This window comes from Furipterus horrens, unplaced genomic scaffold, assembly GCF_987537825.1.
Source record: "Furipterus horrens unplaced genomic scaffold, mFurHor1.1.pri manual_scaffold_11, whole genome shotgun sequence".
Lineage (NCBI taxonomy): Eukaryota > Metazoa > Chordata > Mammalia > Chiroptera > Furipteridae > Furipterus > Furipterus horrens.
Genome location: NW_028327181.1, coordinates 59125748 through 59145644, shown reverse-complemented (window position 1 = coordinate 59145644; position 19897 = coordinate 59125748). Strand labels below are relative to the sequence as shown.

General features: G+C 58.0%; 2 protein-coding genes across 3 annotated transcripts; both read left to right on the top strand.

Moving 5' to 3' along the window:
- The first annotated feature begins 157 nt into the window (after positions 1 to 157).
- On the top strand, positions 158 to 11331 carry WDR81 (WD repeat domain 81). The gene is made up of 10 exons (XM_090291028.1): positions 158 to 4096; positions 4855 to 4962; positions 5230 to 5420; positions 5545 to 5735; positions 6012 to 6177; positions 6263 to 6428; positions 7120 to 7809; positions 8451 to 8596; positions 8881 to 9060; positions 10121 to 11331. The coding sequence occupies exons 1-10, from the start codon at positions 403 to 405 to the stop codon at positions 10439 to 10441; spliced, it is 5853 nt and encodes a 1950-aa protein (XP_090147154.1). The 5' UTR covers positions 158 to 402; the 3' UTR covers positions 10442 to 11331.
- Positions 11332 to 12108: 777 nt separating this feature from the next.
- SERPINF2 (serpin family F member 2) lies at positions 12109 to 19385 on the top strand. Of its 2 annotated transcripts, none has more exons than XM_090292086.1 (10): positions 12109 to 12206; positions 13382 to 13454; positions 13594 to 13632; positions 13738 to 13800; positions 14064 to 14265; positions 14726 to 14869; positions 14998 to 15201; positions 15695 to 15837; positions 17519 to 17723; positions 18341 to 19385. In XM_090292086.1, the coding sequence occupies exons 2-10, from the start codon at positions 13392 to 13394 to the stop codon at positions 18751 to 18753; spliced, it is 1476 nt and encodes a 491-aa protein (XP_090148212.1). In that variant the 5' UTR covers positions 12109 to 12206; positions 13382 to 13391; the 3' UTR covers positions 18754 to 19385. The 2 variants fall into 2 exon arrangements, with proteins under 2 accessions (XP_090148212.1, XP_090148213.1); XM_090292087.1 differs by having other exon boundaries at positions 12190 to 12253.
- Positions 19386 to 19897: the final 512 nt, after the last annotated feature.

Genomic DNA, 19897 nt, shown 5'->3' with positions numbered 1-19897 from the left:
TCGCGGCCGACTGGGGTTCCCTCCTGCCCCAGAAGCGCTAGGCCGGAAGTCTAGGAGGCGGCGCGGCCCGTAGGCGGGGTCCGGCCCGCCCCTTTGAGCCATGTGCGGTTGTTTCCTTGCCCGGGCGGTCACGTGAGCCGCGTCAGGTGACCAGTCACGGTGAAGCTCGGCGCTGGCACCCCTCAGCACCCGCCCTTCCGCGATCTGAGCGCAGGAGACCCTGCGGAGGGGTAAGAGCGCCCCTGCCCTCCGCTGCTCTACCCCCGGCCCACCCCCGCCGCCTCCACCTCAGCCCCTGTCCCCTGTGCATGCCTGCCCGGCCGATCTGGCACCCCGGAAGCTGTCGCGAGGAGGGCCGTGGTCGGCCTCAATCCCGCGTTGCCCCCAGGCTGCCAGGAGGCGATGGCCCCGGGAAGCAGGGGACGGGAAGTCGCTCTTACCTCCGGGGTCGAGGACTGGGCCCCGCCCCCTAGCCCTGACATGTTGGAACTGCTCCAGAGCGTGGAGAGGGACCTGAACATCGATGCCCGACAACTGGCTCCAGGCCCCGGGGGGAACCACGTGGTGGCCCTAGTGCCCGCGCGCTGGCTGGCCAGCCTCCGTGAGCGCCGGCCCCCGGGACCCTGCCCCCGCGCAGAGGGCTTGGGCGAACCGGAAGTTAGGACTCTCCTGCAACGGTCTGTGCAGAGGCTGCCTCCAGGCTGGACGCGGGTAGAGGTGCACGGGCTGCGGAAACGGAGGCTGTCCTACCCGCTGAGCGCCGGCCTGCCCTTTGAGGAGGGGTCCTGCAGCCCTGAGACCCTCAATCGCTTCATGAAGGATGTGGCTGCCCAGAATTATCGCAACCTGTGGCGCCATGCATATCACACTTACGGGCAGCCCTATAGTCATAGCTCTGCTCCCTCAGCTGTCCCTGCCCTGTACTTAGTAAGACAAGCTCTGCAGAGGGTCTATGGTTGCTCCTTCATGCCAGTGGGTGAAACTACCCAATACCCATCATATGCCAGAGATGGCCCCTGTCCTTCTCGGGGCAGCCCAGCCTGTCCCAGTCTTTTGAGAGCTGAGGCCTTGCTGGAGTCGCTGGAGATGCTCTATGTGGTACACCCTTATGTGCAGTTCACCCTGCATGATGTGGTCACCTTCAGCCCTGCCAAGCTGACCAACAGCCAAGCCAAGGTGCTCTTCATTCTCTTCCGTGTGTTAAGGGCCATGGATGCCTGTCACCGCCATGGACTGGCCTGTGGGGCCCTATCTTTGCACCACATTGCTGTGGATGAGAAACTTTGCAGCGAGCTCCGGCTGGACTTGAGTGCTTATGAGAGGCTGGAGGAGGATGAGAACGAGGAGACTGCTGTAGCAAGGGACAGGGCAGGCACTGGTTGCAGAGAGGAGGGAGGAGGAGGACCTGGGTGTCCTACCTGCCAGGAGGAACTTAGGGGCCTTGTGCTAGACTGGGTCCATGGTCGCATCAGCAACTTTCACTACCTCATGCACCTGAATCGGTTGGCAGGTCGGCGTCAGGGGGATCCCAACTACCACCCAGTGTTGCCCTGGGTGGTGGACTTCACCATACCCCATGGGCGCTTCCGAGACCTGCGCAAGTCCAAGTTCCGCCTCAACAAGGGGGATAAGCAGCTGGACTTCACATACGAGATGACACGGCAGGCGTTTGTAGCAGGTGGTGCAGGTGGCGCAGGTGGCGGGGAGCCACCTCATGTTCCTCATCACATCTCAGATGTGCTCTCTGACATCACATACTATGTGTACAAGGCTCGGCGCACACCCCGGTCGGTCCTTTGTGGGCATGTGCGGGCCCAGTGGGAGCCTCATGAGTACCCTGCCAGCATGGAGCGTATGCAGAGCTGGACACCCGACGAATGTATCCCTGAATTTTACACTGATCCCTCTATCTTCTGCTCCATTCACCCTGACATGCCTGACCTGGATGTGCCAGCCTGGTGTGGCTCCAGCCAGGAGTTTGTGGCTGCTCACCGGGTGCTGCTGGAGAGCCGTGAGGTGTCCCAGGACCTGCACCACTGGATCGACCTCACCTTCGGCTACAAACTCCAGGGCAAGGAAGCTGTAAAGGAGAAGAATGTGTGTCTGCACCTGGTGGACGCCCACACACACCTGGCCAACTATGGTGTGGTGCAGCTCTTCGATCAGCCACACCCCCAGCGCCTGGCTGGGACTCCTGCCCTTGCTCCTGAGCCCCCACTCATCCCTAGGCTGTTGTTCCAGACCATCCAGGAGAGCACAGGCCGAGAGGATTTCCCAAGGCAGCTTACAAATGGGGTGGGCAGGCTGGTTTTGGAGGCCACTCCCTGTGAGCCTGGCTGGGCCAGAGACAGGCCTCTGGCAGGGGAAGATGACTTGGAGCAGGCCACAGAAGCTCTGGATTCCATCTCCCTTGCTGGGAAAGCAGGTGATCAGCTGGGTCCCTCCTCTGCTTCCTCCTCCTCCAGTCAAGCTGCCTCAGGCCTCCTGTCTTTTTCAGTGACCTCAGCCTCCCGATCAGGCCGCAGGAACAAAGCTGCTGGGGCAGACCCTGGGGAAGGTGAGGAAGGGAAGATTCTTCTTCCGGAGGGCTTCAATCCCGTACAGGCTCTGGAAGAGCTGGAGAAGCTAGGCAACTTTCTGACCAAAGGCCTATGGGGCCAGTTGGAGGTGCCTGAGCAGCCCCATGTCCAGCCAACTGTGCAGCTGCGGGACCTCTTCCATCGGGACATGCAGGCACTGGGTGTCCTCTTGGCTGAGATGGTGTTTGCCACCAGGGTCCGAACATTGCAGCCTGATGTGCCTTTGTGGGTACGCTTCGAGGCTGTTCGGAGGTTCTGCACACGCCATTCCAAGGAGGTCCCTGTGTCTCTGCAGCCCATGCTGGACATGCTCCTGCAACTGAGTGGACCTGAAGGCCCCATGGTAGCCAGGAGGGGCAAGCTGGGCCCACTGTTTGAGTACAGGCCTGTCTCCCAGGGACTGCCCCCACCCTGCCCGGCCCAGCTCCTCAGCCCCTTCAGCTCCGTGGTTCCCTTCCCGCCATACTTCCCAGCACTGCACAAGTTCATCCTCCTATACCAGGCAAGGCGTGTGGAGGACGAGGCTCAGGGGCGAGAGCTGGTCTTTGCTCTGTGGCAGCAACTGGGTGCAGTGCTAAGTGACATCACCCCCGAGGGCCTGGAGATCCTGCTGCCCTTCGTGCTGTCACTCATGTCTGAGGAGCACACGGCTGTGTATACAGCCTGGTACCTGTTTGAACCTGTTGCCAAGGCACTGGGCCCCAAAAATACTAATAAGTACCTACTGAAGCCTCTCATTGGTGCCTACGAGAGCCCCTGCAGGCTCCATGGCCGCTTCTACCTGTACACTGACTGCTTTGTGGCCCAGCTGATAGTGCGGCTGGGCCTGCAGGCCTTTCTTGTCCACCTGCTGCCACATGTCCTGCAGGTGCTGGCTGGTGTGGAGACGTCCCAGGAGGAAAGCAAGGGCCTGGCAGGGGCTGCTGAGGATGAGGAAGGTGGGCTTCCAGGGGCCAGGCCCAGCTCCTGTGCCTTTGGGGAGGAGATTCAGATAGATGGGGAACCTACTGCTTCCTCGGGTCTGGAGCTCCCAGATTATACGTCAGGCGTCAGCTTCCATGACCAGGCGGACCTCTCAGAGACAGAGGACTTCCAAGCCGGGCTCTATGTGACTGAGTCTCCACAGCCCCAGGAGGCTGAGGCTGTGAGCCTGGGCCAGCTGAGTGACAAGAGCAGCGCCAGTGAGAACTCCCTGGGCGAGGAGCGGGCTGCTGATGAGGGGGGTGCTCCTATGGACAAGGGCAGCCTCAGGTCAGGTGACAGCAGCCAGGACTTGAAGCAAAGTGAAGGCGAAGAGGAGGAAGAGGAGGAAGAGGAAGGCTGTGTGGTGTTGGAGGAGGAGGAGGAGGAGGAGGAGGGAGAGCAAGGTGAAGTCACTGGGACATCTGAGCTCACTCTCTCCAACACGGTGCTGTCCATGGATACGGCCGTGGCTGGTGGTGATGGGGCACACGGGGCAGAGGAAGAGGAGCCGCTGCACGAGCAGGCGGAGGGCCAAGAACAGAAGGTCCTTCTTGGTGAGTCCTGAGGCCTGGGGTGCAGATCAGACAGGCATCTGGTGAAATTCACTCATCATTTGCTGAGCATCTACTCTGTGCCAAGCAATGGGTCCAGTGGATCGAGTAGATCCACATGCAGCATAGATATAGGCCTGCCCTCCTGGAGCTCACCTCTAACAGAGGAGAGGCCACATTGTAGACAGTCTTACATAAGTGCAGGTTAACGGTAGTGCTATAAAGAACACAGTGGGGTGTTATAAGGGAATATAAAATGGGGCTTAGATCTAGTTTTCACGGGTCAGAAGACTTCCTAAAAGTAGGGCCTGTTGAGGTTGAATGAGTAGATGGCAGCTAGGCAAAAATATCAGGGTCTGCAGTGGGAAGAGCATCTTATGCAGAGGGAACAGCATGTGCAAAGCTCAGAGGCAGTCATAGTTCCATTAAAGAATCAATGAAAGGCCAGCATGGTTAGACTGAGAGAGTGGAGGGAAGAGGAGGGAGCAAGAGGCTAGAGGGGGTGGTAGCTAGTGCGCAGCCAGGGCCTCATTTATGCACTGGAGAAGATTCACTGAAGGGGTAACCTGGGGCAGCTCTAAAGCCAGAGGCCCACTCTGCACTGCTCAGTGAAGGATGATGGTGTGGGGTGACCAGGCTCAGGCTGGGCTCCCTGGCAGAGCTGTAGCCAGAGTTGGCTAGGTGGGGTGCCATGGGGTGGAGTGGGAGGAGTGTTGAGCCACCATTATCTGATGAGCTCAGGTCCCACTTCTGCCCTGCAGATACAGCCTGCAAGATGGTCCGCTGGCTGTCTGCCAAGCTTGGCCCGACAGTGGCCTCTCGCCACGTGGCTCGCAACCTGCTCCGCCTGCTGACATCGTGCTACGTTGGTAAGGCATGTGAGCAATGCTGGAGGTGAAGCTTCTCCCAGCCCCTGTGCCCATCTTCAGCCCCCTCTAGGGGATCCTTCCCACTCCTACTGCAGACACCACCTCCTGGCCGGGTCCTGGGTCCCAGTCTGTAAGCTCCTTCCTTTCTTAGGCAGGGCATGGGGCAGACCCCAGGCTAGAGTAAGAGGGAGCGGCTACCACAGCCCCTGGAATGCTGCTGATTGCCCTCCTCCCTCCACTAGCACTTTCTTGGCATTTCTTTGGCAGGGTCCACTCAGCAGCAGTTCATAGTGAGCAGTGGTGAGAGCCCCCCACTGAGTGCCGGCAACATCTACCAGAAGAGACCGGTCCTGGGGGACATAGTGTCGGGGCCTGTGCTCAGCTGCCTCCTCCATATCGCACACCTGTATGGAGAGCCTGTTCTCACCTACCAGTACCTGCCCTACATCAGCTACCTGGTTAGTCCCGGATTTGGCAGGCTGGGGCCTAGGGGTCTGAGGAGCCTAAGGGCCGACCCGGGATTTCTGGGGGTTCCAGGGGGTCTCTGAGGCAGCCTGGCCCTTATCAACTCTGTGGCCCTAGGTGGCCCCAGGTAGCACGTCAAGCCCCAGTCGACTGAACAGCCGTAAGGAGGCTGGGCTGCTGGCAGCGGTGACTCTGACCCAGAAGATCATTGTGTACCTCTCAGACACCACCCTCATGGACATCCTGCCCCGTATCAGCCACGAGGTCTTGCTGCCCGTGCTCAGCTTCCTTACTTCCCTCGTCACAGGGTAGGCCCCTGCCCTGTCCTGCGGGGGGAGCAGCCCAGCCGAGAGGGCTGTGGGGATGGGGGCTGGGAAGCTTGAGGGAGAGTCCAGTGACACTGGGCTGAGTGTCCTGGTTCTAATCCCAGCTATGTGACCGAGCAGGTCACATCATCCTTCTGTGCTTCAGTTTCCTCATCTGGTTTGAGCCGATTGGCCTTGTAGTCCTTTCACTTACAGCTTTTGATAGATTCTGGGCAAGTTCCACAGTCTGGGGGCCTGGAGCTTACGAGTCCTTTCCAGGTTCCCAAGTGGAGCCCAGGCCCGGACTGTCCTGTGTATGAAAACCATCAGCCTCATTGCCCTCATCTGCCTGCGCATTGGGCAGGAGATGGTCCAGCAGCACCTGAGCGAGCCCGTGGCCACCTTCTTTCAAGTTTTTTCTCAGCTGCATGAGCTTCAGGACCAGGTGGGTAGACCCTGTTGGCTGGGGTGAGCAGGGCAGGGGCCCTGGGCTTCCTTCCCAGCTGATTCTCTGGGCTTCCTTTCCCCAGGACCTGAAGCTGGATCCCATGGGCCGCAGTGAGGGCCAGCTGCCAGAGGTGGCCTTCTCTGATGGGCAGCAGCGGCTGGTGGACCCCACCCTGCTGGATGAGCTGCAGAAGGTGTTCACCTTGGAGATGGCGTACACAATCTACGTGCCCTTCTCCTGCCTGTTGGGTACTGCCCCCTCACCTTCCCTCACACAGCCTCTGTGGCTATATCTCTTCGCCTGGGAGGGCCCCATGCTCCCCCTGTCCTCAGAGTCAATAGTGAATGTTGAGCAGTTTTCTGGATTGGAGCAAAGGAATTTGGCCTCAATTCTCAAGTCCCAAAGTGACATAAAAACAGGGGCTGAGCATTAGCCAACAAGGCGGCCCAGAAGTAGCCTCTAGCGTCTCCCTGAGGAAGGTAGGGGAGTCAGGCCGACGTACTGATGTCTCTAGGAGCTGTCTGAGATGAATGAGTAGCCCGCAGTTTGCGTAGCTTCCTGTATGGTGCAAGCCAGATACTATGCCCAGTGCTGACAGGTGTCATCTCGCTGAGTGGGTTGAACAGCCCTGTGATCAGATAAGTTCTCCTCCCTCCACTAAAATCTAAGCTCTGAGAGGGAGAGCCTGACCTGTCTTGTTCACTCTTCTGATGCCCAGAGTGGTGCCCAGCACATAGAGAAGATTTTCAGGTGCACGTAGTGAATGAACGAGTCCACGTTTTCCTGGGGAAAAAGTGAGGCTCCAAAATGAAGAGTCACTTGCTGGGAGTTGCACAGCCAGTACCTGTCCTGTCTTCTGTGGTTCTCAAGCCCTTGGGTGGGTGGTGGCAGCCACCTGTTATCTTCCTTAATCTTAGGTCCGTTTCCACCTCCATCCAGGTGACATCATCCAGAAAATCGTCCCTAACCATGAGCTTGTGGGAGAGCTGGCGGGGCTCTATTTGGAGAGCATCAGCCCGAACAGTCGCAGCCCCGCTAGTGTGGAGCCCACTGTGCCCAGCACTGGCCTGGAGTTGGACCCCCAGGGTGGGGGCTGCCCCCAGGATGATGGCCACTCGGGGACCTTTGGAAGTGTCCTAGTGGGGAACCGCATCCAGATCCCTGATGACTCTCAGCCTGAGAGCCCCAGCCCACTGGGCCCTGTCTCCGGAGTGGGCGGCGGGGGCCTTGGCAGCGAGGGCGAGGACAATGCGCTGAAGCTGGACCTGCCGCGGAGTGCCCATGTGCTGAGTGGGAACTGGCTGGCGTACTGGCAGTACGAGATTGGTGTGAGCCAGCAGGATGCCCACTTTCACTTCCACCAGATCCGCCTGCAGAGCTTCCCGGGCCACTCTGGGGCTGTCAAGTGTGTGGCACCCCTGAGCAGTGAGGACTTCTTCCTGAGCGGCAGCAAGGACCGCACTGTGCGCCTCTGGCCACTCTACAACTCTGGGGATGGCACCAACGAGACAGCCCCACGCCTCATCTATGCCCAGCACCGCAAGAGTGTCTTTTTTGTGGGCCAGCTGGAGGCCCCCCAGTATGTGGTCAGCTGTGATGGGGCTGTGCACGTCTGGGACCCCTTCACAGGTGAGCAGGCCCAGGGGAGGCTTGTTCTGTTGCTGCCACTCTGTCCCCCAATAGGCCTCTGGTAATGGGGCCCACAGGTGGGGTGGTTGGGGTGTAATAGTGTGTGTGGTTTTGGGTCACCCAATGAGACCATTCACAGGAGCGGTTAGGATGTAGAATCCGTTAGACCTCAGTCTGAATTGGCCATGACTGCTTACTTGCTGAGTGACTTTGAGCAAGTCACTTCACTGCTGAAGACCTGTTTTTCCACCTGCAAAATGGGAGTCAGAACAAAGTGGTTTAGCTTAACACAGAGGTTTGGCTTAAAATATAGCATGTAGTACATGTTTGCTAAATGGTTGCTTGATTATTTTTTGGCATCACTCTTGGGAGAAATAAAGTTAAAAGGGTGGGCAGTGGAGCAGCATTGAGGTAGCCAGATGAAGCATTTGGTCAAGGGGCGCTGTGGAGAAAGGCTGCTTTGGGGTTGGGAGTCTGGCCTGGCATTGAAAGCAGGAAGGTGAGAGGGTCAAGAAACATAGCATTTTCTGACATCCCGTGGAATATGGGATGCAAGTATGGGGCAGTTTGGGGGGATCAGGGGAGTTGGGGCTCTTTTATCGACTGCTGGGACCCCACATCCACTGCACCTTTTTTTCCAGGGAATACTCTTCGTACGGTGGAGCCGTCGGACAGTCGGGTACCCCTGACTGCTGTGGCTGTCATGCCTGCTCCCCACACCAGCATCACCATGGCCAGCTCTGATTCGACCCTGCGCTTTGTGGACTGCAGGAAGCCTGGTCTGCAGGTCAGGGGTGCCCAGTTCCCTGAGCCCTGGCTGGGTGTATGGCAGCAGGGAGAGATCCCGAAGAGAGAAGGCCAGGGTGTAGTTTCTCTTCAGAGACAGATCACTACCAGTAGCAAACCCTAGGCGAGTGGGACTCTGGTGTGTGGTGTGAGGAGCTCTCCCCTTGATTGAGGGACAGGAGCTCAGGTCTTCCAGCTGTGTGAGGCTCAGGGGGTGAGCAGAACCTCAGGGAGAAGCGGGTTGGGGCGGGTGGGGCACCTCAGCTTGTCTCCCTCTGCCTGCAGCATGAGTTCCGCCTAGGTGGCGGGCTGAACCCTGGGCTTGTCCGCTCTCTGGCTGTTAGTCCCAGTGGCCGCAGCATTGTGGTCGGCTTCTCCTCGGGCTTCATGGTGCTCCTGGACACCCGGACGGGCCTGGTTCTACGAGGCTGGCCTGCCCATGAGGGGGACATCCTGCAGATCAAGGTGACAGCCCAGGGCCCCTTCCCCACCCCTCCTCTGTTTGGGCCCACCCAGGACAGGCTCAAGCTGGTCTCCCGGATATCTGCCCAAGGACAGGTATAAGAGAGGGTCAGGAGCCAGCTCCAGTGCAGGGGCCTTGGCAGGAGGCCGGCCGCGAGGGCAGGCACCCGGGGCCGAGCTGACCCTGCTGCTCCCTGGAGATGTTCTAATGAGTAACCCTTGTCCATATTTGTCTTGTTTGGAGGATCAGGGGTCGGGCCCTGTCCGTGACCCAGTTCAGGTTAAATAAAGCTCAGCTGGGAGGCTGTTTACTGCCTCCCGACCACTGGGCAGAGTCCATGCCCCCCACCTTGCTGCTCCATTTGGGACAGGGGCAGACCAGACATGGGGATCCTGCCCCCAACCACTGCCCCACCCCATTCTCAGTCACAGACCTCAGGAAACTGCTCAGGCGGGCACAGGAGGGAGGCACAGGGCTGCTCATGGGAGGATTTTCCCAGGCAGCTGGGATTCCCTCCCCATCCCAGCTGAAGGCCAGGCCAGGGTACAGGCACTGATGCCACTGGGGGCAGGCTGTCCCGGCTCCCTCCAGCCCCCCACCCAGGGTACCCTGGGCTGGAGATGCCTCTGAGTTCTGACTTTCCAATTCATACTTTTCAGGAGGGCTCTGGGGTCAGCTTGCATGTTAATCCTGGCTCTGCCACTTACTAGCTCTGTGACCTTGGTATGATGACTTTTCTGAGCCTTCTTTTTTCTCTGTAAAATGGGAACAATGATAGCATTGACCTCATCAAGTTGTTACCAAGATTAGGTGTGATAATGCACATGCCTGACACAATGCCTGAGCATAATGGTGCTCAAACTGTAGTGGTGACTAGGTTAATGACATTTTAAAATATTCATATTAACTGATATTAACATAATGTGGGAGGATGGCAGCTTGTCAACTGCTCAGGACACCTTGTCTTCCTGGAACGTCCCAAGGGAGGAAATGGGAAGGCCCTGGGGCTGGGTGGGCACACAGGAGGCCCAGGCCTCCTGAGGCTCTCCTTTCCCTGAGCAGGCAGCGGAGGGCAGCATCCTGGTCAGCTCCTCCTCCGACCACTCCCTGACCATCTGGAAGGAGGTGGATCAGAAGCCCACGCACCACTACAAGTCAGCATCCGACCCCATCCACACCTTCGACCTGTATGGCAGCGAGGTTATCACTGGTACCGTGGCCAACAAGATCGGGATCTGCTCCCTGCTTGAGCCACCCTCCCAGGTCACCACCAAGCTCAGCTCTGAGAACTTCCGTGGCACACTCACCAGCCTGGCCTTGCTGCCCACCAAGCGCCACCTCCTGTTGGGCTCAGACAACGGAGTCATCCGCCTCCTGGCATAGGCTGATGTGGGAGCTGACCAGGCATGGCTGGGCAGACATCCTGGGAGTCCACCCCCTCACCTTGTTTCCCCAGCAACCCTCTCCATGCAAGCCTCCAGCCCCTTGCCCAGTGTACCCCATGGCCTGCCAGCTTGGCAGAGTGGGAGTCTGGGCTCCTGAACCCCATGAGCCACCAAGACTGTCAGTAGGCACCTCATTCATGGCTTGGAGAGATGCTGCTCCTAGCCAGCAGGAAGCAAGAGGAGGGGCTGCGAAAGCATTGCTGCTCTGCCCTCTGGGTCCACATGGGGAAAGAGAAGCTCAGGAAGGGAGACTGGCCCTGCCCACCCAGCTTCCAGCCAAGATCCCCCCTCTTGCTGGGCTCTCTGCCCCTCTCCCCCAAGGACAGGAAAGCAGCTCCAGTTCAGGACCTCATGGTGCTTGGGCTCCAGCCTCTATGGAGGGCTGGCCATGGTCCAGGAGTTAAGGGCCTTGGGCTGGGGTTGTAGTGTCCACCCAGCCAGGCTCTGCCCAGTGTGGGACCGATGGGATAAGAAAGAAGTCAGGACCAGGGAAAGGAAGGTGACTGGGCTATCTGGTGCCTGCCAGGAGTGACCCCATGCCTTGCCTGCGCACCCCTAACCACAGTGTTTGTGCCTTGAGCTGAGGAGGCAGACCCTGAGCCCACAACCCCTGAGAGGGGTGGGGTGGGGTCCAAGACCCTGAGAGAAGGGACAAGAAGAGTTCCACCTCTGCATCTCAGGTCTCTCCCAGGGGACAGGAAGACCCTGGTGTCCCCAGGTCCTCACATTCTGGAGCAGAGATGAGGTCTGGGACTGGGCCCCTGCTGCCTCCTCACTATTTGCAATAGATGTAAATATGACTAATAAATCTTTAGAAGAGCCATGGAATTGAGTGAGGCTTTTCTTGATGGTGTTGTCAGGCGGGGAATGGTTGAGAGCCCACAGCATGCAGGGCAGTGAGGAGTCGGGCAGGAGTGGGGAGGCAGCCTGATCATTATTCTTCAGGAAGCCCTGGGGACAGGGTTTCTGGTTGGTGCAGCCCCACGCCAGCTTCCAGAACCCTCATCCTTGGGGAGGGTAAGGAGGCATTGCTCCTAATGAGGTAGAGTGGTGAGGGAGGCTGCATCCTTCAGCCTCTCTTCCCATCCCCTGCCTTCGGGCCCAGGGTGAAGGCAGTTGGCCAGGATCCTGGGTGTGTATGGGTTGGCATGGGCATCCTATCCTGTGCTCCCAGCTCCTGCAGCTTACTCTTCTCTTCCCTTGGGCTGGGGAGGCGGCTGTGGGGGAGAGAAGGAATTGGAAGTGAGAACCTGGATGTAACTGAACCCAGCTCTGTGTCCTTGGGCAAGTTACATAGCCTCTCTGAGTCCAAGTAAAGCTGGGATGACTCCCCACCTAGTGGGGTTTCTGGAAGGTCCCTGTCCTTCCTGGTTCTGCTCTTCAGGTGAGGACAGCTTCCTCCATTGTCTCCTGAACCTCCTTTCACCAGGCTCAGTTGGGACCCAAACCTCTGTGGTTCCAGGTGGCTGTCTCAGAATAGAGACCCTGGTGGGAAAGAGGCTTGTGGCCCAATATCAATGTTTAACGGATATGCAGGTCAATATTTACCAGAGGAGAAAGCAAGCTGAACGGGGGTTGGCTGAGAGCAAAGGTCCTGGTGGGAGGGGAGGGCTCAGCTGGGCTGGCTGGAGCTCAGGCAGAGCGTGGGGAGCACCCAACTGGGACCAGAGGGACATCGTGTGCAGCAGAGAGGAGCCGCAGAGGTACGAGGGGAGGGGTAACTCAGCCTGCTCCTCGGGCAGGACAGGAGGTAGGAGCTGCCCACTTGGCCGAGGGGGTCTGGGCTGACTTTATTCAGGAGGCCCATTGTTTCCCAGCCTCTTGGGGTGATGAGAGGCCAAGGTGGGGGATCCAGGGGAAGTTTCTCCAGGACTTGAAAAACTGGAGGTCTTTTCTTGCTAGAAAGATTCGAAAGCCCAGGTTGGGGATTAGAACCCTGGCCAAGGGCCCTTGTGTGTGATGGGGGTGAGGCCAGGGGTGACAGAATGATCCCCTAGAAGGACTGGCCCTGCAATGGGGGCGGGGTGTGTGGGACCTGCTCTGAGGCTAGACTGGGACCTGTCTGTTCCCTCCTGCCAGCCTGGCTTCCCGGAGGCGGCCTGGGGCACAATGTTTCCATAAGTCCAAAGGTGGCCCTGACCAGTCATTCATTGGGTTCTGCTGCTGGGTCAACAAGGCGGCTCTTGGGGCCAACCCACCACCCCTACTGAGACTTTAGGGCCTCACTGGCTTGTCCACCCTTGTGGACAGAACCAGCCCAGCCCAGGCAGAAAAGGTGGACCAGATGGATGGAGGGAGCCCGAGCACAGGGCGGGGTTCTCAGAAGAGGCGCCTTGGGCTAGGCTGACAATAGCCGTTACTGAGTGCCAGCTATTGTACTCAGGGCTCACAAAGACTGTCTTATTTTGGTCCTCACAATACCCGTGGGAGGAGGTAGGGACTTGTGCCACCATTTTAGGAAGATAGGAAGCCCAGAGGAGTTTTAAGGGAGATGTCCAAGGTCCTCTGGCAAGAGTCAGAGTCTGGATGCAAACCCAGGTCTGACAATGCCAGGCCTTGAAGAATAAGGACTGTTTTTGTTTTGATAATATTCTCCCCCTAAACAAAAATATTCTCAGTGCATGAAATGTGAAAATCCAGAAAATCTAAGGGAGGAAACAATTCAGGGGGAAATCCCACCCGTAAGAGCTGAGAGCCACTGCTGATGTGTTTTGGGGGTGGGGGTTGTAGCTGGCGCTATCCCCTCAGGACTTTGCCAGCCAGTGACCTTAGAGGTGGGCTTCCATGGTAGGTGTGGGGGCTTGACCTCAGGTAGCCAGTCAGATCATTGGTGACTGTGTGTGGGCGAGTCGGAACCAACGTTTCCTGTCCCATACAGGAACAGGAACATGGCACTGCTTCAGGGGCTCCTGGTGCTCAGCTTGTCCTGCCTGCAAGGCCCCTGCTTGCTGGTGAGCCTGCGTGGTGGTCTGGGTGGGAAGGGGGGTGAGGATGGGAGAGGCCAGCAATCTGGGGGGAGAGAAGGGCTGGGTTGTGGGAGGGTTTGGCTCTGACAGGTTCCCCCTCCTCTCCTTATCCCTTTTTCAACAGTTCTCTCCAGCAAGCGCCATGGAGCCCATGGGCCAGCAGGTACCAGGAAGTGAGGGGACTTGAGAGGAAGGAAGGCCCTGAAGGGTGTTGTACAGGGTGGGGATCTGGGGGAAGGGTCCTTCTCCATCTTCCTCCTTTCTTCAGATAGTGATTGGGCCAAACCAGGAGAAGCTGTCCCCAGTCAGCCTCCTCAAGTTGGGCAACCAGGTACAACCAGGTGGGGCTGGGAAAGAGTGGGCGGGGCCCAAGGGAGGAGGACCAATCTGCAGGGGTGAGGGAACTGCGGAGCTTGGCCTTGAGGCTGAAAACTAAGGGAGAGGGTGAGAGGGATCAGAAGAAGGGATCCAGTCCCCAGAATGTATCAGGACTGGGACAAGGCTCTGCTGTCCCCAGGTACAGGGGCTGTAGAGATCAACACAGAACCTGGAGCTGACCCCTGATCCCCACTGACCCCTAATATATCCCTGCAGGAGGCTGGTGGCCGGACCTTCCTGAAGAAGGCTCCAGGAGACTGCAAGGAGGCCCCAACCCCGGAGCAGACCCGCAGGCTGGCCAAGGCCATGATGGCCTTCACCACAGACCTGTTCTCCCTGGTGGCCCAAAGGTCTACCAGCCCCAACCTCATCCTCTCGCCCCTGAGTGTGGCCCTGGCACTGTCTCACCTGGCACTAGGTACTGTGGCAGCACCTGTCCAGACCAGCAGAGCTGGGAGGCCAGTAGGAACTCACTCCTTTAGAGTTACTCCTCCATCAGGGTCTCTTGGACATTTGGTAAAATGCAGATTCTTGGGCCCACCTCAAGTCTCTGTGAATCAGATTCTTAGGAAATAGGCCCAGGGATCTGCTTCTGGTGACTTTTATGCAAGAATTTGATAGCTACAATGTTTCCATTGGACTGGAGGGTCTCATTGTGACAAACTGAGGTCCAGTGGGGGATGACAATTTTTGTGAGATGCGGTCTCCCAGACTCAGCAGCAGAGATGAGAGTCCTGTGACTCAGACCAATTCAGTGGACATGAGGAGAGTGTGTGGTCGCAGGGGTGTGTTCACCGTGGTACTCAAGAGGGACGGGGTGGACAGTGGTGGTGGGAAAGAACCCCAGCCTGGGCCACAGCTGATGGGGTCCCCTCCAGGTGCTCAGAACCAAACGCTGCAGAGGTTGCTGCAGGTGCTGCATGCAGACTCAGGGCCTTGCCTCCCCCACCTGCTGAGCCGCCTCTGTCAGGACCTGGGCCCTGGGGCATTCCGAATGGCTGCCAGGATGTACCTGCAGAAAGGTAGGTGGCGCTCCCTAGGTAGTGCCCTGGGGTGGGCCAGGTGAGGGAGATAAGTCTGGCTTCAGGGAGCCAGTTGGATCATTTTGGTGTCTGAGCTCCGGGAACAGCTTCTGGCCCCTTCTGTGTAGGATTTCCCATCAAAGAGGACTTCCTGAAACAATCAGAACATCTCTTTGGCGCAAAGCCCGTGAACCTGATGGGCAGGCAAGGGGATGACTTGGCGAACATCAACAAATGGGTGAAGGAGGCCACGGAGGGGAAGATTGAGGATTTCCTCTCGGAGCTGTCCGATGACACAGTGCTGCTCCTTCTCAATGCCATCCACTTCCAGGGTGCGCTCCTCCTCTTCCCAGGCCCCCTACCCTGGCAGCTCTGACCCCCAACCCTGAAGGCTGAGCTGGCTGTGCAGCCTTTGTTCTGAGGGTCCCTCTTCCTCCTCAGGGCTGAGCAAGGAGGCAGGGAGCTCTCTGGGGTGTCACTTGGGGGAGGGAAGGAGACAGGTAGTGGTGTGTTGGGTAGGGGCCCAGGAACTGGATGGGGCTGTCATGGAGGGGGTACCCTAGGAGGCAACCAAGTCTGAAAAGACCCAGGGGGAAGTTTGTGAGAGTGTGGCAGGGCGTAGGAAAAATGCATGCTTAGATTTTTAAAACAGGACAGAAAAGAGACCTCAGATCAACTGTGTTTCAACTGGCACCGCAGCCTCTGGGGTCTCGGCCCCCACCTTTCATCCCTTGAATGGGTTCTGGGTGGGATGGGGAAGAGGCCATTGGTATAGATCCTACCTTGGTCCCAGTCTATGTGGCCCCTGCCCTCTGCTGGATGCAGGTTTCTGGAAGAGCAAGTTTGACCCAAGCCTCACCCGGAGAGAACCTTTCCACCTGGACGAGAAGTTCATCGTGCCAGTGGACATGATGCAAGCCCGCACGTACCCTCTGCACTGGTCCTTGCTCGAGCAGCCCGAGATACAGGTCGCTTTTGATCGCCCAGGCCGGGGCTGGCACTGGGAGGTGGGGAAGGGAGTAGGCAGGCTATGGAGCAGGCACAGTGAGGGGAGGTGTTCCCCTGCTGGTCTTGTGGCCATGTCCCTGGGTTGCATGGCTGTGAAAGGTCTCACTATGCTCCCACCCAGGGGGTTGGAGGCTCCAGGCGCTTTGAGGTTCATTTACGATACTGGACATTTGTTGCGTGCCAGATTCTGTTCTAGACATTGAGGACTTAGTGGAACACAAGGGGAGCCCTGACCCCTGACCTCAGGTGGGAAGATGCACAGTGCATAAGCACACAAAAATCAAAAGGATAATTTCAGTTAGTGATAAGTGTTAGGAAGAAAAAAAATGTTTAAAGTGATCTGTTAGTGACTGGGAAGGTGTTTTAGCTAGAGTGGTCATTTTTTTGAGGAGGGGGCATTGAGTGGAGACCAGGCGATCTCTGGTTGTAGGGGTTATATTGCAAAGACCCATGGGCTGTGGGGCAGGCGCCTTGGCACCCACGGAGCCACGCAGGGCCTCAGCACCCCCAAACCTGGGAGATGTGACCTGAGCTCTTCTGCAGTGCTCCTTAGAAGTGAGGACCCGATTGGGATGGATTTGTCAGCATCCTGATGGAACATTCTGATTGGATAGAGTGCTAGACCAAGCCGTCTCAGGTGTGGGCTCCCTGGCTTCCAGCCTAACTGTGGCGCCTTTGGCTTAGGCACTGGTCTCTGGGTCAGAAGAACTGAGATGGCAGTGCTGGCTAGTTTCACAAGGCCAGCCTGACACAGACTACGTCTGCTCCTGCAGCCCTCCTGAGAGAGACTGCTGACAAGGCAGAACTGAGGGACAGTGTCCTGCTTCTCTGCAGTTCACCCTGAAAGGCGGATGGTCTGCTTCACCACCCCACCGGCTTTCTTGCTGCTGCTCTTTCCCTCCAGGCCACATCCTGCCCTCTCTTCCTTCGCCCTTTGTCTGCATTCCTTGTCCTCCATGGCCTTCCTGTTCTCAGGCACCCTGCAGGCAGGCCCAGGCAGTCAGATGCTAGTACTCCTCCCACCCATAGGGGTCCTGCTGGCTGGGCCTGCTGAGGACCTCAGGAGTCAAAGCTGCAAGAGCCATCAAGCCCAGCAGTGTTCATATTTCTTTAGCTGCAGAAACCTCATTCACATAAAATCTTACCCCAAGTCACAGGAAATATACAGGACTGGGCAAAGTCAGTGTTGAAAGTGAGAGGGGTGGAGAGAGTACCACCCTTTGCTGCAGCCGCTCTGTAGAAGCTAAGGCAGTGTGAAAACTAAAAGCCCAAGTCCGTTGAATAGATGGAGAAATGGAAAGGGGAACACAGGGGGGTTTTCACCCCAAGCCACAGGGCTAGCAGGTAGTAGCAGAATGAAGACAGAAAGAAGCACCCTTTACTGAGTGCAGCCTATGTGCAGACATTCTGCTAGAAGCTTTAAAAGTGCTCTCTCTTGGCCACATGGCAACCTGCAAGGTGGGCAGGTAGTGCTACTCCACCGCACAGGTGCAGAATTGGAGGCTTGGGGAGGCCGAGATCATACCTAAGAAGATGGACTGAAGCCCCATTCCACTGGTCTCAAAAGCACAGGCTGGCCCAGACCTCACCTGGGTCTGGGTGCTTTCTGGTCCTCATGTTGTCTCCTTCCTTTGTCTGTAGGTGGCTCATTTTCCCTTTAAGAACAACATGAGTTTCGTGGTCATTGTGCCCACCTACTTTGAGTGGAATGTGTCCCAAGTGCTGGCCAACCTGAGCTGGGACATCTTGCATCAGCCCTTGCAGCGGGAGAGGCCCACCAAGGTCCAGCTGCCTAAGCTGCATCTGAAATACCAGCTGGACCTGGTGGCCACCCTCAGCCAGCTGGGTAAGGAGGCTGGGCATAGGACTGCCACCTAGGTCAGGCTGGGCGGGGAGGGTGAGGAGGAAGCCCTCAGCTGGCAGGGAGGAGACAAAGCTAGCCTTTTCTGAGGCTTAAGAAGGTGAGAGGGTTTGATATGAAGCCTTGGGCTCTCTGTTTTGGGTTGTGCTGGGTGATCCAGGGAATGAGGACCTGCTCTACCTGAGACAGCACTGCAGAGAATCTCAGATGGAGAGCCAGAGATGGTGTGTGAGCCTCACTGGCTTTCCTGCAAGAGGCACTTGGAGACCTCTGTGTACAAATAGCTCAGTTTAATGGAGTGGGCAGATGAGGAATCAGTACTTAAGATTCAGCATAAGTGATGAGGCACAGGGCTTCTCTCCAGTTCACCCAGAAGAACACCCAGAATATTGAAAAGGCACCTGTTCAGGACTTTGGGGGAGGGAATCAGGGAAGGCTTCCTGGAGGAAGGCTTAAAGCCTTGAAGGTTAAATAGGAGTTAGTGAGGGATCTGTGGGTTCAAGCTGTTCCCTGGCCAGGATGCCAGATACCACCCTGGGCAGGTCCAGGCAGCCTGTGGGGGCAGAAGGCAGCTCTGACCAGCCATCTGTTGCCCTGGGCAGGCCTACAGGAGCTGTTTCAGGCACCAGACCTGCGTGGGATCTCTGACCAGAGGCTGGTGGTATCCAGTGTACAGCATCAGTCCACTTTGGAGCTCAGCGAGGCCGGTGTGGAGGCAGCTGCGGCAACCAGCTCTGCCATGTCCCGCATGTCCCTCTCCTCCTTCAGCGTGAACCGCCCCTTCCTCTTCTTCATCCTCGAGGACACCACGAGCCTGCCCCTCTTTGCGGGCAGTGTGAGGAACCCCAACCCCGGTGCGCAGCCGGAGCACAAGGAGCAGCAGGATTCGCCTGACAACACAGACTCCTTCCAGAACCAGAAAGCCTTCCCCCAAGGAGACAAGTCCTTCGGCCTTGACTTGAAACTGGAGCCCCCCTCAGAGGAGGATTACCTCCAACCCAGCAGCCCCAAGTGAGGGGCAGCGGGCTCCAGCATGCTGAGTCCCTGCCTGGACCAGCCTCGCAGTTCATGTGACCCTTTCCAAACAGCTGTGTGGGATTCGGGGCTGGGGCCTGGGGCCTGGTGGGCAGTCTGAGAAGAGGGGCCATTCTCTCTGTCTCCTCTCAGGGAGTGTGGGGTGGGGTGCGGCAGGGAGGAGGGGCGGCCTTGGACCCACTTTGGCCAGGAAGGTAGGTGGGTTATTTCTTAAGTTGGCTGGGCTACTTCCCCATGTGTTTACCAGAGGGGGGTGGGCTGGAGGGACTGTATGCCCTGCTGGGGAGAGGAGAGACAGGCCCCGGGGGTGACTCAGGGCAGAGCCCTGTCCTGGGGTCAGACTCTGTGGGTCAGCCTTGTCCTGCTCTGTGGGTGGAGGCTTATTACCTGCCCAAGGCCCACCAGCCCCCACCCCCCGTCCCACACCCTGTCACCTCGGTCTCCCTGCTAGTCCTCGGAGATGCCGACATTGCCAGGACTCCCTTGCCTTCCTCTCTTCTCTTCCTCTGCCTGGGGTCTCAGGGGCTGAGGGGGATGGAATTAGCTCATTAAGGCTCTTTTGTAAAGTTTTTGTAGTGATTTTTATGCTACCTGAATAAAGAATGAATGGGCTGCTTTGATGTCACTGTTCTGGGCGTGGGTGGGAGCAGGGGGCGCTAGAGGAAGGTGGAGAGGAAGCCACAGGGCAGACTGGACTGAGCATCAGGCTGGACCCTGGGGAACAGCAGCCCTCTCTGGGCCACATTTGCTCTCTGGCCGCCTGCCAGCCCTCTTCCGCTGTGCAGTCCCCTCTGACCTCTCCAGGCCACCTCCACGCCAGCCTGCTCCTCTCCACAGGCCTCAGGCGGCCGGCAGCCAGGGCTGCTCAGAATAGCACCAGCCTCCGGTTTGGGGAGGAGAACTGGCAATTAGGGAGCTTGAGGAGTTTCTAATTACACGAGGCCCCTCTGCCAGGAGCTGGCGCCTGCCAGCCGGGGTGGGGGGCTGGCTCCAGCTGGAGGCTGGAGGAAGTGGTCAAGGGGCATCTTGGCACAGGGCCAGGACAGCATGGGTATCCACGTGGGTGGGCCCTTGTGTCGGTGAGTGCAGGGTGTCCCTGAGGCAGCAGCCTGAAGTGCAGTGAT

What these genes read in the sequence shown, in the direction of transcription:
- WDR81 (XM_090291028.1), top strand. Translation starts at nt 403, where the DNA reads ATGGCCCCGGGAAGCAGGGGACGGGAAGTCGCTCTTACCTCCGGGGTC. An exon ending in AGAACAGAAGGTCCTTCTTG is followed by an intron (nt 4,097 to 4,854) that starts GTGAGTCCTGAG and finishes TCTGCCCTGCAG; the next exon opens with ATACAGCCTGCAAGATGGTC. An exon ending in TGCATGAGCTTCAGGACCAG is followed by an intron (nt 6,178 to 6,262) that starts GTGGGTAGACCC and finishes TCCTTTCCCCAG; the next exon opens with GACCTGAAGCTGGATCCCAT.
- SERPINF2 (XM_090292086.1), top strand. Translation starts at nt 13,392, where the DNA reads ATGGCACTGCTTCAGGGGCTCCTGGTGCTCAGCTTGTCCTGCCTGCAA. An exon ending in TGCAAGGCCCCTGCTTGCTG is followed by an intron (nt 13,455 to 13,593) that starts GTGAGCCTGCGT and finishes CTTTTTCAACAG; the next exon opens with TTCTCTCCAGCAAGCGCCAT. An exon ending in ACTGTCTCACCTGGCACTAG is followed by an intron (nt 14,266 to 14,725) that starts GTACTGTGGCAG and finishes GGTCCCCTCCAG; the next exon opens with GTGCTCAGAACCAAACGCTG.